Source organism: Rutidosis leptorrhynchoides, chromosome 9, assembly GCF_046630445.1.
Source record: "Rutidosis leptorrhynchoides isolate AG116_Rl617_1_P2 chromosome 9, CSIRO_AGI_Rlap_v1, whole genome shotgun sequence".
Classification (NCBI taxonomy): domain Eukaryota; kingdom Viridiplantae; phylum Streptophyta; class Magnoliopsida; order Asterales; family Asteraceae; genus Rutidosis; species Rutidosis leptorrhynchoides.
Window position 1 is genome coordinate 108,943,997 of NC_092341.1, and position 16,252 is coordinate 108,960,248.

General features: G+C 29.9%; 1 protein-coding gene across 1 annotated transcript in view; it reads right to left on the minus strand.

Moving 5' to 3' along the window:
* Positions 1-1,057: 1,057 nt before the first annotated feature.
* Positions 1,058-16,252, minus strand: part of LOC139868313 (uncharacterized) — a 32,546-nt gene continuing 17,351 nt past the window's right edge. The window contains exons 2-4 of the mRNA XM_071856643.1: positions 2,060-2,224; positions 1,630-1,747; positions 1,058-1,467 (exon numbers count right to left, since the gene is read on the minus strand). Of these exons, the coding sequence (XP_071712744.1) occupies positions 1,058-1,467; positions 1,630-1,747; positions 2,060-2,224 (693 nt within the window). The remainder of the gene's footprint in view (positions 1,468-1,629; positions 1,748-2,059; positions 2,225-16,252) is intronic.

A 16,252-nucleotide genomic window follows, 5' to 3' on the forward strand; every position in this document is an offset into this window, starting at 1 on the left:
TTAGTCTAGCTTGTTATACCTTGATGAGATATACTCCTAATGCTTAAAGAAGATGATTAATTACTTGCTTGTGATCTGTATTTGAGAGTGGAGAAGTGTTGAGAGAGAGTGGAGAATGATCAAATGAAAGAATGGAGGATGGAAGTTGGTTTATAAAGAGGTGATGGTGGTGATGGAGGTGGGAAGTGGCACACAGAGGGGAGGGGGAGGGAGTGACTCACCTTGGATCATTAATTAAGATCATCATGGTGTTTTGCATGAGTTTTACTTAGTGGAGAAGTACTTGGTGAAGGTGTTTTGATGATGGTACATGATGATGATGATGATGATGATGATGATGATGATGATGAATGACGATGGTGATGATGATGGTGTAGGTGTTCTAGTTAATTTTTGGTTTTGCAAGTGTACATGTACTTGTGTAGTCTTTTAATGTGTAAATTCTAAGATGTTTACTTGTATGTTTAGGGTTTAGGAAGTAAGCTTAGGTTAGGTTCTAATCAAGATAGATCAAGGTTAGTTAAGTGAAAGAAATGGCTAAGTACAAAGAAATCAAGACTAATTGTGAAAATGATGAAGTGTAGGAATGTTTTTATCTTATGAACAAATGTTCAAATGAAAATGTTTCAAGTCTTTAATCTAAATACTTAGTTAATAAGTTTAGTTATTAGATTAATATATATATATATATATATATATATATATATATATATATATATATATATATATATATATATATATATATATATATATATAATTTACAACTTTAGGGTTTATGGTATTGAACTAGGGTTCATAGTAGTAAACTAGGGTTTATGATGATAAGTTAGGGTTTATGACTTTATGCAAATATGTAAAGTAATACCCAATCAAGTAAAAACTAAAATGCATCCTTAGAGTTGTACAAACCCTAAAATAAACCAAGACATAGATTAATAAATTTACTCATCATGTCGGAAATTGTAACTTAAAGAAGTCAAACTAGACAACTTAAGTCGAAAATCTAGTGTTGTGACATTACCTACGTACACGTTAAGAAAAATTTTGTCCTCGAAATTTAGGAGGTACTTCGATTATCGAACAAATGAGGATATTTCTGCCTTATATGGTCCTCACGTTCCCATGTGAACTCTGGACCTCTCCGGGCATTCCAAAGAACTTTAACAATTGGGATTCTACTATGCTTCAGCTTTTTCACCTCACAATCCAATACCTCTACTGGTTTTTCAACAAAATGCAACTTGTCATCTATACTTAGTTCTTCCAAAGGAATTACTAATTTCTCATCGTACAAACACTTCTTCAAGTTCGAAACATGGAAAGCATTATGAATACCACTAAGCTCCTGTGGTAGTTGCAATCTATATGCAACTGGACCAATCCTTTCAATAACCTCAAAAGGTCCTACATATCTCGGGCTCAGCTTTCCTCGCTTCCCAATCCTTATTACTCCTTTCCATGGAGAAACTTTTAACATAACTCTGTCACCCACTTGAAATTCTAAAAATTTCCTTCGGACATCGGCATAACTCTTCTGCCTACTCCTCGCCATCTTTAATCTTTCTTGAATCTAAAAGATCTTCTCAGTTGTTTCTTGGATAATCTTTGGTCCTGTTAATTGTGAATCACCAATCTCACTCCAACACAATGGTGATCTACATTTCCTTCCATACAATGCTTCAAATGGAGCAGCCTTTATACTCGAGTGATAACTATTGTTATATGAAAACTCAACTAAAGGTAAATACTGATCCCAGCCACTTCCAAAATCAATTACACATGCTCAGAGCATGTCTTCAAATGTCAGAATAGTTCTCTCACTCTGCCCATCGGTTTGGGGATGATAAGCCGTACTCATATCCAAACGAGTACCTATGCCTTTTTGCAAAGATTGCCAAAATCTTGAAGTAAATCTGCTATCTCAGTCAGAGATAATAGAAATTGGAACTCCATGTCTAGAGACAATCTTCTTGATATACAAATCTGCTAACTTTTCCATCTTGTCGGTTTCTTTTATGGGTAAGAAATGTGCATATTTCGTAAGGCGATCCACTATTACCCAAATAGTGTCATAACCCTTCGTAGTCTTTGGTAATTTCGTATTGAAATCCATCGTAATTCCTTCCCATTTCCATTCGGGAATCTCAGGTTCTTGCAATAATCCTGATGGTTTCTGATACTCGGCCTTGACCTTCGAACATGTCAAACACTGAGAAGACCCTTCCTAATTCATAAGGACGAATACAATAACATATGATTACATTGCGAGGTATTTGACCTCTATATGATGCATTTTACAAACATTGCATTCGTTTTTAAAAGACAAACGTTCATTACAACGAAAGTTGACAGGCATGCATACCATCTCCTAATGTATCCAAACTATGAATGACTTATTATTAATCTTGGTAAACTCAATGACTCGAATGCAACATCTTTCGAAATATGCCATGAATGACTCCAACTAATATCTTTAAAATGAGCAAATGCACAGCGGAAGATTTCTTTACTACTTGAGAATAAACATGCTTACAAGTGTCAACCAAATGGTTGGTGAGTTCATTAGTTTATCGTAATCAATCATTTCCATAATTTTAATAGACCAAAAGATTTCATTTCATTTCTCATAAACATCATGCATGCATATAGCAGTCTGCATAAAAATCATTCATATGGATTGAACACCTGGTAACCGACCTTAACATGATGCATATAGAATATCCCCATCATTTCGGGACTCTCATCGGATATGATAAATCGAAGTACTAAAGCAGTTCAAATTCTCTGACAGGGGCTTGTTAGTGCCCATAGATATATCTTTAGGATTTGCGTCAATTGGTGGCAATTATAATAAACACCAATTCTTAGGCTACCAAGCTAAAAAGAGGCATATTCAGTTCGATAATCCAACCATAGAATGTAGTTTCGATTACTTGTGTCTATTTCGTAAAATATTTATAAAAGCAGCGCATGTATTCTCAGTCCCAAAAATATATATTTTCAAAAGCATTTAAAAAGGGAGCAAATGAAACTCACGATACTGTATTTCGTAGCATTAATGCTAATGACGGCATTGAACAAGTGTAGGGTTGACCTCGGATTCACGAACCTATATTAAGTATATATATTTATATGTTGGTCAATATATGAAAGGACCCGTCCTAATCCACCTGGACGAAGTCATCAACATTTGGTCCCATTGCGATGATCGGCTCCAAGTAATGTCCTTATATTGAGAAAATGCACAGCAGAAGACTTAATTTCATACCTGAGAATAAACATGCTTTAAAGTGTCAACCAAAAGGTTGGTGAGTTCATAGATTTATCATAACAATCATTTTAATATATTAATAGACCACAAGATTTCTGTTTATAAATATATGTACACTCACAAGTGTACAAAAGTATTCTATAAGTTGTAGGCACCCGGTAACAAGCCTTAACGTTCATGTTTTACCCTCTGAAGTACACCAGATCAGGTGTGTTTAAAATAACCTCGAAGTACTAAAGCATCCCATAGTCAGGATGGGGTTTGTCAGGCCCAATAGATCTATCTTTAGGATTCGCGCCTACCGTACATAGACAAATAGTTTAATGTTACCAAGCTAAGGGTATATTTCTGGTTTAAACCCACGTAGAATTAGTTTTAGTACTTGTGCCTATTTCGTAAAACATTTATAAAAACAGCGCATGTATTCTCAGTCCCAAAAATATATATAAAAGGGAGCAAATGAAACTCACCTAATGTATTTTGTAGTAAAAATACATATAACGGCATTGAACAAAAACAGGGTTGGCCTCGGATTCACGAACCTATATGATTTATATATATATTAAAACATATACTTGTAATCGAACAAATATATGTATAATTATTAGTGATATCATTTTTATATTAATAGTTTATAGGTTTCATTATTTCTTTATTAAAATATAACTTTTATTATGTTATATGTATCAAATATTTTATATGTATATATTTCATTTGTTTGTTAAAACGTAATTATATTAATACTAAAATAATATTAGGAATGATTAAAATAATGGTAATGACAATACTAGTGTTAAGAATAATGATAATATCAATAATACTTGTTAATGTTAATAAATGATAACTTTTATAAATATACCTATATTAGTAATAATATTAATAATAATAGTAATAATAATAATAATAATAATAATATTTATAATAATAATAATAATAATAATAATAATAATAATAATAATAATAATAATAATAATAATAATAATAATAATAATAATAATAATAATAATAATAATAATAATAATAATAATAATAATAAGAATAAGAATAAGAATAAAACTATAAAAAGGGCTACCTTAATGTATCCAGGTTTTAAAAATAACAAAACATCGCTGCCCAGGCTCGAACTCGAGACCTCTCATATAACAAACAACCCCCTTAACCATTGAACCATCTGTTTCTTGCTGTTTTAATTCACACGATTATATATTTAATATGTAAAACGTTGTTTAATCAACTTCATCACATCATAATTATATCATCTCGTTATCATGTATCATACGTCTCTAATCATCGCGATCATTATCAAGTAATCACGTAATTGTCTTCATAGTTTGGAAACAAGAGTGTGTTTGTATTATCCTCGAACCAGAAATCAGAAATGATGGGCTTAATGATGGGCTTGCAAGTCGTGGCCCATGTTTCTTCTCAAGTCCAAATATCAAGAATGGCCCAATCATTAAACAAGGCTTTCGGTTCTTTTTTAAAAATATCTAGAAGTAATATAACCGAAATGCTTATGTGGGTCTTTGTTTTGTATTTTAATTTCCTCACCGTCCATTTAAAATAGTTAACTCCAGCTGGTTTCCTTTATTGTCGGCCATATTTGTAAAAGGAAATAAAGAGACCGTAAAATCATTCCATGTTTCATTATCTCCCATCGTTATTACAAAAAAAAATATCAAGCAGGTGCAGTAGTTGTTTGCATAGTTCGAGAAAGCAGAAGAAGGCGTAGCAGGAGTTGATGTTTAAGGTGAGGGTGAAGGATGGTTCGAGCATGGTAGTTTTGAAGTTGATTTTCGATGGAGAAACAGAAAGACAGCAGCTGCACAGCAGCCGTTTTGTGAATGATTTCGATGGTCATGGTGTTTGCGACGGTTTACAACACAAGATAGAGAGAGAGGGATAAATAGAGAGAGAGATGAAGAAAGAAACTGAGATTGTGGTTTTTGTTTCGACTGGGTTACTTAATAAACCGAATAAAGCAGTAGCAACCCATGTTGGTTTTGATGGTAGTTGTGTTGGGTTTTTGATAAACACAATTGGGTTTTTGGATTCGATAGTTAACAACGAACAGTCGTGATGGTTTGATGGGTTTGTAGAGGGTGTTGTATGGTGGACTTTAAAGGTCGTTGTGGGTTTAGTGAGGTGAGCCGAAAGTGATGAAAGGTGGTGATTATGAGGTGACGATTGATGGTTGATTAGAAGTGAGTGGTAGTCGATCACTCTTGATGGTGGTGAGTTTTAATAGCGGTTGGTAATGGTGGTTATAGGTGACCAGAAACGGTGAAGGCAAAGTGTTCGTGGAGTTGAGTGGTAAGCGAGAAAGAAACAGAAAGTGAAAGATATCTTTTCTATATGCATGTGGGTATCATTTATATGTATAATATGAGATAGTTAGAAGAACAGTTGTCTAGTGAATTCAGTCAAGCCTTCATTCCCATCACAATTTGTATTATTGTATCTATGATTACATAATTTAAGGGATTTGTAAAATATCACTTTAAGACTAAGTTGGCAAATGAATCACGAGCAAACAGATAGCAAGGAGAAAGAAACAAAAGAGAATTATTAAAAATAAATAAATACTGATTTTTAGATATTACCATTTATCTTAATATAAGTACTACCAATATATCTATAATATTTTAACTTGTATGTAAATTTAATATGTAGAAATTATATCTTATCATCCATGTAACATTTATTATTTATATTATATATCTTATAAAAAAACATTCATTAGATATTAAATATTTATATATATATATATATATATATATATATATATATATATATATATATATATATATATATATATATATATATATATATATATATATATATATATATATATATATATATATATATATATATATATATATATATATATATATATATATTTTTATACTTATATATTTTAACAATTGTTCATGAATCGTCAGGCATGGTCAAAAGGTAACTGATTATCCGAATATAGATTTCAAACTTTCTAGACTCAACATTACAGATTTTTGCTTATCGTGTCGGAAACATATAAAGATTAAGGTTTAAATTTGGTCGGAAATTTTCGGGTCATTACAATATATGTCTAACAATTTAGGTCAAGTCGTAGTGTATCACAATCCTAATGCTCGAGATTATCATGCAAAAGTTAACTTAACCCAAAATGACTTTCAAAATCAATACTTGTTTATTATAGTCATTTTATATATTTAAATATATTTATCAGATTTTATTAGAGTAAATAATACAAGTCATTTATCAATAAAAATTTATATTAAAATTTATATATGATAAAAATATATTTTTATATATCTCAAGTAATAAAATTTATTAAGTTCACTTAATATCATAAAAATATAGTGGTATGTATTATTAATGTAATTATATTATGTGTGGTAAAAATATCTTTGTATCACATATTTATTTGATAATATAATATTGATAATAATAATAATAATGAGTAAAAGTTGTATTATTTTGTAATAATAATAATTATTATTACTCTACTAATAATAATAACAATATTTATATTTACTAATATTAATTATAATAAAATGATAATTCTAATCATGATAACTTTAATAATAAAGATATTTTTTAATATTAAATGTAATAATAATATTTTATAAAAATAATAATTCTATTCAAAATGATAATTTTTAATAATGATAATACTAAAATAATAATAATAATGATATTTTATAATAACAATGATATTTATATTAAAAATGATAATTTTAATAAAAATGATATTTTTTAATATTAATGATAATTTTAATAATAATAATAATAATGATAAAAATAAAGAAAATGATATTTTTATCTAAATCAATATCTTACAATATTTTAATTTCATCCTGATACTTATACTCATTATTTCCTAATCGACTTGTTTAATAGCTTTTAGTCATCTTTTATATCACATTTATAATAATGATAATAATAATCATAATAATTAGATAATACTAATATTAGTTTTAATGATAATGATACTAATAATAATAATACTAATTACTAATGATAATACTAATAATTATTGTAATGATAATAATAATAATAATAATAATAATAATAATAATAATAATAATAATAATAATAATAATAATAATAATAATAATAATAATAACCTTAGTGACAATAACGATTGTATTAGTAATAACAATTTTAATTATATTACTTATATTGATAATGATAATGATAATAATAATAATAATGATTAGATCATAATAATAATGACGATAACAATAACGATGATAATAATAATAATAATAATAATAATAATAATAATAATAATAATAATAATAATAATAATAATAATAATAATAATAATAATAATAATAATAATAATTTAGTTGACCATATCTTTTAATCCGTTCATCGAAATCACACGATTTCTAAATGAAAAGTTATTAATTTTTCGCCAGCTTTCCAACGACATGCATATCATATAAGCATATGTATCAAATTCGTGATTTATCATAAACTATTTAGCGACAAAATTTAGCATACAAGCATGCATAATCATAAATAATCGAGCACTAGTCAGGGATGCACTATTATTATATAAAAGATAAGATATGAATGCTCACGTATCAATATTGTGATTCAATATTGCAGGAAAGTGCCTAAACACAACGGAGATGATAACCACTAGATTGACGTCAAGAGCAATACCCTCGAACCATACCCATAACCTTCTTAGCTATAACCCATAATTTCCTTAGCTCTATCTCGCTCGAAAAACCCGTTTGAAAATACTCGCTCATGACCTCGTCGTAGTATTTTATGTGCAATACTAATAAATAATAATACTACTAATAATAATATAATTAATAATAATAATAATAATATAAATCTTAATAATAATAATAATAATAATAATAATAATAATAATAATAATAATATAGGTAATATGTATATATAAAGAGAGTTCGTGAGATTGAAAACATTTGAGTGAATTGAAACTGAAACGAGTTCGAACTTTATAGCCCAGTCATGGACCCATGAGCTCTGCGATTGCGATGGGTTTGTGGTATACTGCTCCGCGATCGTGGAGCAGCCCATTCCAGCTCACACATCGATAGTTTATGGCTGCCAACGGTTTTTAATTATAATTAATATATAATATATATAATTTATATAATTAATTATATGTAATATAATATTTACGTGTAAAGTGGACTTGTAACTTTTGTTGCAACGATTTGTACGATGATGCTCGACTCATGTCCGGCTTCCGATTTCTCGAATGCATTTTCGTATGCTTAGAAAACTGGTACTTTATATTTCGTGTAATGTATCTTTATACATAACTAGACTCAAATCAATGAAAAACTATCCCACTCAAAATGTAATTTATTCATTTGAGTGTTTTGGTCATTTGCTTCTTTAAATCAACTTCTTGTTATTTATATATATGATAATATTAATTTAAATCAAAATGTTTTGTATCTAGTTAATATTATATTTAATCACTTTTTAATATATATATATATATATATATATATATATATATATATATATATATATATTCATTTAAAAATATAAATTTGTACATATTATATATATTTAAAATATTTATTTAATAATATAATATTTAGTTTTTCTGAACTAATAATATTTCAACTTTCAATTATAATCGTTTAAATAATAGAAAATATTATGTCGTACTACGTTTACGTTTTTGAAACAATATGTATAAATATATATATATATATATATATATATATATATATATATATATATATATATATATATATAAATATTTGTAATTTATAATATAAAGCTTTAATTAAATTCTTTTAATTCTATATAAATACTTTACCTTTATAAACAACAGGTTTAATAACTCAGTTCTTGAAATTGTTTCCATATTAATGAAATCAAATCAAATTATATTATATATTTGAAATCATTTAAATAATAAGAAGTAGTATTTTGTACGTTTGCATTTTAAAGCTTAAAATTGATATAACTCCTTTATGCACAAACGTTTTATAAAAACATTTTGATAATCAAATTATATTCAAATTATACTAGTAGTAGTTGTTATATCATAACATGTTTTTAGTAATAAAAGTCTATTATATTGAAAAACCATTTCGTTTAGGAAAGTAAAAATCATATATAAATCATAATAGGTTTCATGTTTTTAACTTACCTTTTATTCGTGAATCGTAGGGTTAAGTCTAAAGGATAATCAAACGTATGCAATCATCCTAATGTAACATGTCAAATGGGTTTATCTAGTCGACGAACCTTATCCCAATTATTCATTCTATATGATCAATCATTATGAAAGCTAAATAATTAACTTATCAAAAGACACGAGGAAATTATTGTAAAGTATGTATTGGAGATCAAACAAGAATCTCCATTAACTTTTGTCTAGCTTTCGTTATTTGACACTTTGTTCCTACTTACAGATCACTTTATCAATTATTCCGAATACCGTTAAAATGGAAAGATTTCTTAAATCATAGTGGACCTTACCACAGAGACCCGTAATCATATCATAATGAATCTGATAATTTAATTTTTGATATTATCTTTTAATTCCATCGATAAACATATTGAAACAAATACGTTCATGTAAAGTATTATACATTTAATACTTTGTTAACATTTTCAATTTATAATATATACATATATATATATACATATATAATTATATCTATTTATATAATGGTTCGTGAATCATCAGGCACAGTCAAAGGGTAATTGATTATATGAATATAATTCCAAAACTTTTGTGACTCAATAATACAAACTTTGCTTATCGTGTCGGAAACATATAAAGATTAAGTTTAAATTTGGTCGGAAATTTCTGGGTTGTCACAGTACCTACTCGTTAAAGAAATTTCGTCCCGAAATTTGATTGGGATGGTCATGGCTGACAATAAGTATGTTTTCAGGATGGATATGAGCTGAAAAATTAGAGTTTTTATCATCCATGAGTAATATGGATAAAACAATTCATTTATGTGAAGAGTACGAGTGAAGCTATCACAAGAGAGTGAAAATGAGTAAATACAGGTTCGACTTAACCGGTGACGTAGTCACGGTTGATTTCTGGAATTTAAAGATGATATTTGAATTCTATAAAAGATTTGATTCTTCGGTGATTAAGGAAATTATGATTTTCTTTGATTAAATACGTAATCTACCTCGATTGTTATGTCCGTTATTTCGCTATAAACTAACCTTTTCTGTTCCATTATTTTCATCATTCCTACATCTTCTTCCTCATTTCATACTTTCAAAAGATTGTGAAAATGCTTCATCCAGTTCTGATTCTTGATCTCATTCTGACCATCACCACAATCATCCTTCTATTCCAACTTTTACCGGAGGAATCTGTTTACTTCTACGTCGCTCTTGGGGTAGTGTTTTTCATAATCCTTCCTTGCATTTGTCTTTCCATAATTATTGACATCTACGGTTAATGATCTTTTCTGTTTACTGCGATTTATACTCCCCTTTCTATTTCGGAGCTTCATGCTTTTTTTTTCTTTTCGCATGTAATGGTCCAGAATTTGTAGTTATGAATTTCGGAATGAACATAGTTAATGTTCTAAGAAAGAAATTGTAATAGAACGATCTTGATTTGTCAAATTACTAGAATATTCGGAAAAATAGAACTATCAAGAAGATATGTTCTTAATATGTTTGGAGACTAGGTAGAATGTAAGAGTCGTGTAACATGGCACATGATGACGTTATGATCTGTGAATCATCAAGTTCCATTTAGAAACTCAGCATGACTTACTGTAATATAATCACGTTGATCAAGTGTCATTATATTATACTAACTCATGCTTCAGTTCCCAACACTACTTCAAAATATTCATATTTTAAATTCGAATTTCTCAGAATTTAGAAACAAAAACAGTTTCCTTTATGATATAATACTGATAGCATGAAGAGATAAATAATCTCAGATGAGAGTAGTTATGAATATGTCTTTAGAAATATCGAAGATATTTATAATGAAAGATTTGATAATATCTTAGAATATCTAAGATCAGAGGATGATGAAGAATATTTATCCGTAAGGGTTTAGAATCATAAGCAAGGCATTCGTTAATGACTTCAGCAGATACTGAATCATTTGGATTCTTTGAAGGCTGGTTTTATCTTTATAATTTGTCCACAGCCTCTTTCATGGTTTGCTCAACCCGTTTTCCAGTTTCAATCCTTCTCTTTTTCTGAGCTTTGCCAACACACTACTCTTTATCATCAACTCTCGACTGTTAAGGTCGTTTACAGTTTTTGCTGCTTCATCAGCATTTTTTCAAAATTCGGAGACCTACTTCGCAGTTTAGGGTGTGTGACATGTAACGACCCGGAATTTTCCGATCATTTTATACCTATGAGATTAATATTTACATAAATTAAACCTTATCAACATGATAAGCAATCTAAATTGTTGAGATTTATGTTTTTAAAAAGAGTTTTACACAACGTTTGACCGTCCAATTTGACCGATGATATCACGAACTATATAACAAACGATAATTATACGTTTGTGTATATATATGTATTTATATATATTTAACATGATCTAATAATGGTTTAACATCTCATTGTGTACTAATAACAATAAGTTATAAGTATACTTTGAGACTACTAACTTAAGTTTTCAAAATGATAACTATACGTAACGTTATTTGACATATATACCTTTAACCTATAATACTTATACAAGTATCGTATAAATATGTATTTAATCACTTTTAAAGGGCTTATATACATAAAACAATATAAGTATATTTACAAAAGATAGCTATATTTGAATTCTCGTTCCGTTTCCGCAAAATTTCTACACGTATACCTAAAGTATATGTACTCGTATCATACCCAGCTCCTATACGTATTTACTATTAGTATATACACATCACAATCACTTTATTAGCAGCCATGAGTCAGCCAATTTTGGATCTTAGCATGTATGATTAATCAATTTGGCATATTACAAGACTTTTGCACAATATTACAAATTTATACATCTTTTCACCACCATTTATACTCCATTCCAATTTCATTTTTACTACACATTTTCTCTAACCAAAAACACACTCTTAGGAACCTTAAGTGTTCTTCACAATCTCAGCAAATAACCATGAAGATCTAGCTTCAAAAACAAGCCTTAATCATCATAATAAATTCCTTACAAGAAAACTTCAATAATCCTTCCAAAATACAAGTTTACTTCCAACCTTTTGATCCAACTCCACCACTCTTTTGGTTCTAGGATTTTTCTCATCTTTTACAGTGACTTTGTCCAAGTAACTTGAGGTAGTAACCTTGTTCATAACCTTATTCGATTCATATTTATATAGCTATCTTATTTTGTGTTGTAAAATTTTAACAACAAGAACATAGTTTGAATGATTTCAAACTTGTTTGCAAACTAAATAGATCCTTCTAACTTAACTTTTAAAACACTTCAAGACCTATAATATATCATAATGATATGCTAACTTAACAAGATATAACTTGGTTTTACAAAGAACATCTTAAAAACTGAATCTACGTCGTCGGAGTGCAACCGGGGGCTATTTTGGGTTGGATAATTAAAAACCATCTTAAGCTTTGAATTGGAAGTTCATGTTCTGGAAAAATGATATTTCTTATGAATATGTTAACACATAAAAATTTCATGGTTTAACTCAAAGTGTAAGTATTTTTAGAAAAATGATCTTTAAATGTTGTTTTTATGATGGAAAATGATCACTTTCATAAGTTTCACCAAAGTTTGACCTATAACCTGTGATTTCGAATACAACCTAAGGTATTTTCAGTTCATATTCTTAAAAATTGACTCGATCCAAGGAAGTGGCAAGTTGAACCAACAAAAACGGAGTTGTAATGAAGAAACTACGACTAAAACAAGATCGGGTATCCGAAGCTAGTTTAGCTACGAAAATATTTGGAGAAAAATTAAATTAGTCATATATTTATAATTAATATGATATTTCATATATATTTACTTATGATTTGATTTTATATATTTCAGGACCACCCGTAAACAACACGAGAAGATTAATCATAAGACCTCATGATTGTACGCAACACGTCATTTGACAACACGGTACTTTATGTACGCAACACGTCACTTGACAACATGGTACCATGGGTCGAGATTAATTCTGATCAATACGAATACGATGGGGTCTTTATTTATTTTATTTAAGCAACTAATTGTGGACCACTAACATCGGACTGCTAACTACGGACTAAGAAAATATTAAAAGTATTAAAAGTATATATATATATATATATCTATATATATATATATATATATATGTAACAATTACTTAAAAAGAAAATATGTTGATATATTATATATATGGTTAGGTTCGTGATATCTATCGGAGACCAAGTCGTGATAAATACCTTCAAGACAAAAGTGAGTATATAGTCCCACTTTTAAACTCTAAATATTTCGGGATGAGAATACATGCATTTTATGATTTACGTTATGGACACAAGTGATTAAAAATATATATTCTACGTTGAGTTGTACCACTGGCTTACTTTCCTGTAACTTGGTAACTACTATTTACATGAGTATTGTAAACGCGAATCCTGTTGATAGATCTATCGGGCCTGACAACCCCTACCGGACTGGACGACCAGTATTCAACGGTTGCACAGTACTTCGTTTCGGTGACTACACTTGGTACGGTGTAGTAAGATTTCATAATAAAGGGAATATGCGACATTGATTAAATGTTAAGTATGGTTATCAAGTGCTCAACAACTTAGAATATCTTTATTAAAACGTTTATATATGAAATCTTGTGGTCTATATTTATAATGCTGCCGGCATTAAACCTATATCTCACCAACTTTATGTTGAAGTTTTAAGCATGTTTATTCTCAGGTGATAACTAAAAGCTTCCGCTGCAACATGTTGAATTTAAGCAAGATCTTGAGTATGCATATTTGTGTCAAAAATAAAACTGCATATCGGAGGATTTGTAATGTAAAATATGTTGGAAGTCGTATTGTGATTATCACATGTAAAGTTTGTAAGTCTAAGATTATCGTTAAACGATAATCATTATTATCTTGTTTAAACCTTGTATTTGTAATAAAAGTTATGGTTTGTATTGTAAAAACGAATGCTGTTTTTGAAAAACGTCGCATATAGAGGTCAATACCTCGCGATGAAATCATATGTTATTGTATTCGTCCTTATGGTTAAGGTCGGGTTATGACATGTGGTATCAGAGCGTTGGTCTTAGAGAACTAGAAAATTTGCATTAGTGTGTCTTATCGAGTTTGTTAGGATGCATTAGTGAGTCTGGACTTTGACCGTGTTTGATTTCGAAAACTATTGCTTATCCTTGTTGGTTAAAAATTAATATGTAAATATTATGTGGTATTAACGTGCTAGTTGTTATGTGATAGATGTCTGGCTTAAAACTTGTTATCACATTCAGCAACTCCGAACCAGAATCTTCAGATGGTGTTCCAGTCATTAACCTGTCCGATGATGAAAACGATACCTTTGGGGAAGACTCACAAGTTCCGGATGAATCAATTGAAGAGGAACCAGAAAGTGATCCTGAGGAGGAAGAAATACAGGAAATTACGAAAGACAAGTTCGAACGAGGAAAGAAATGAAAGGCTACTGAAATGGAAAATCCAAATCCCGAGTCTAGAGAGAATGTTGTGGCACCAACTCCACCAGATACTTCCACACCTATTCCTGCTATTCCTATTAGTTCTATCCCGACATCCAGTTCTTCGGTTCCTCAGCCAAAACGCAGGGAGACAACCAGGATAACCTTTAAGCGATTTCTTTGAACACAAATGCTTTGGGTTAAATGACACGCTGTTGTTTTAAACCATGGGATCATATAACGTTTTGTATAATATTACTAGTGTGGTTTGCTTAATGTTTGCTGTAAGATAAGCATATGTAAAATAGTGAAGTGTGAAATGCAATAATTTTCCATGGTTGAGTATTATTTGGGTGATAGTAATTGATTTTCGTACTAAGCTATTAAGTATGAACTTTAACGGGTAGGTACTACCCTTGGTATAATTATAAAACGCTAATAAGAAGAAAAGGCTTTTATAATAATAACTGGTTCATATTATTAATAAGTTATGATGTTCTGTAAATACATACTACATCTATAATATTCCATGTGAATAATTATTTTTTTTCATTCTTATTGAAGATTATGGCGCGATTGAACCGAATGACGGAACAAGAAATCCAGGAACTCATCAATCAGCGAGTGAACGACAGAATGTTATGGGTCGAGGCTGCAAGAGGTGCTGCAGTTAACCCAAATCCTCGTGTGGGATGCACTTACAAAACTTTTCAAGGTTGCAAGCCCTCATCATTCAGTGGAACAGAAGGACCGGTTGGTTTAACCCAGTGGATCGAAAAGATTGAGTCTGTGTTTAAAATCAGTGGTTGTATTGAGAAGGACATGACCAAGTATGCATCGTGCACCCTACAAGATAGTGCACTCACGTGGTGGAAAAACTATGTGAAGGCCGTAGGAGGAGATGTAGCTTATGATACTCCCTGGGAAGAATTCAAAACAATGCTAATCAACGAGTATTGTCCAAGGAACGAGGTTAGGAAGTTGGAAGCTGAATTACGAAGCCTAAAAGTTGTTGGTACTGAACTCACCAACTACAATCAGCAATTCATGGAATTAGCTTTGCTATGTCCCGAATTGGTACCAACCGAAGAACGGAAGATAGAACTGTACAAAGATAGTTTGCCTAAAAATGTCAAAGCAAATATTACAGCATCGAAACCCAAGACTATTCACGAAGCCATCACCATGGCGAACGAGTTGATGGACCAGATTATTCTGGATAAGAACACCGATGTCAAGACATCGGGAAACAAAAGAAAGTGGGAAGGTAATCATCAACAATCCAACAAGAAACAAGAAACCACGCAAGGTGCGGGTAGCGGTTCAAACTCAGGTTACAAAGGAC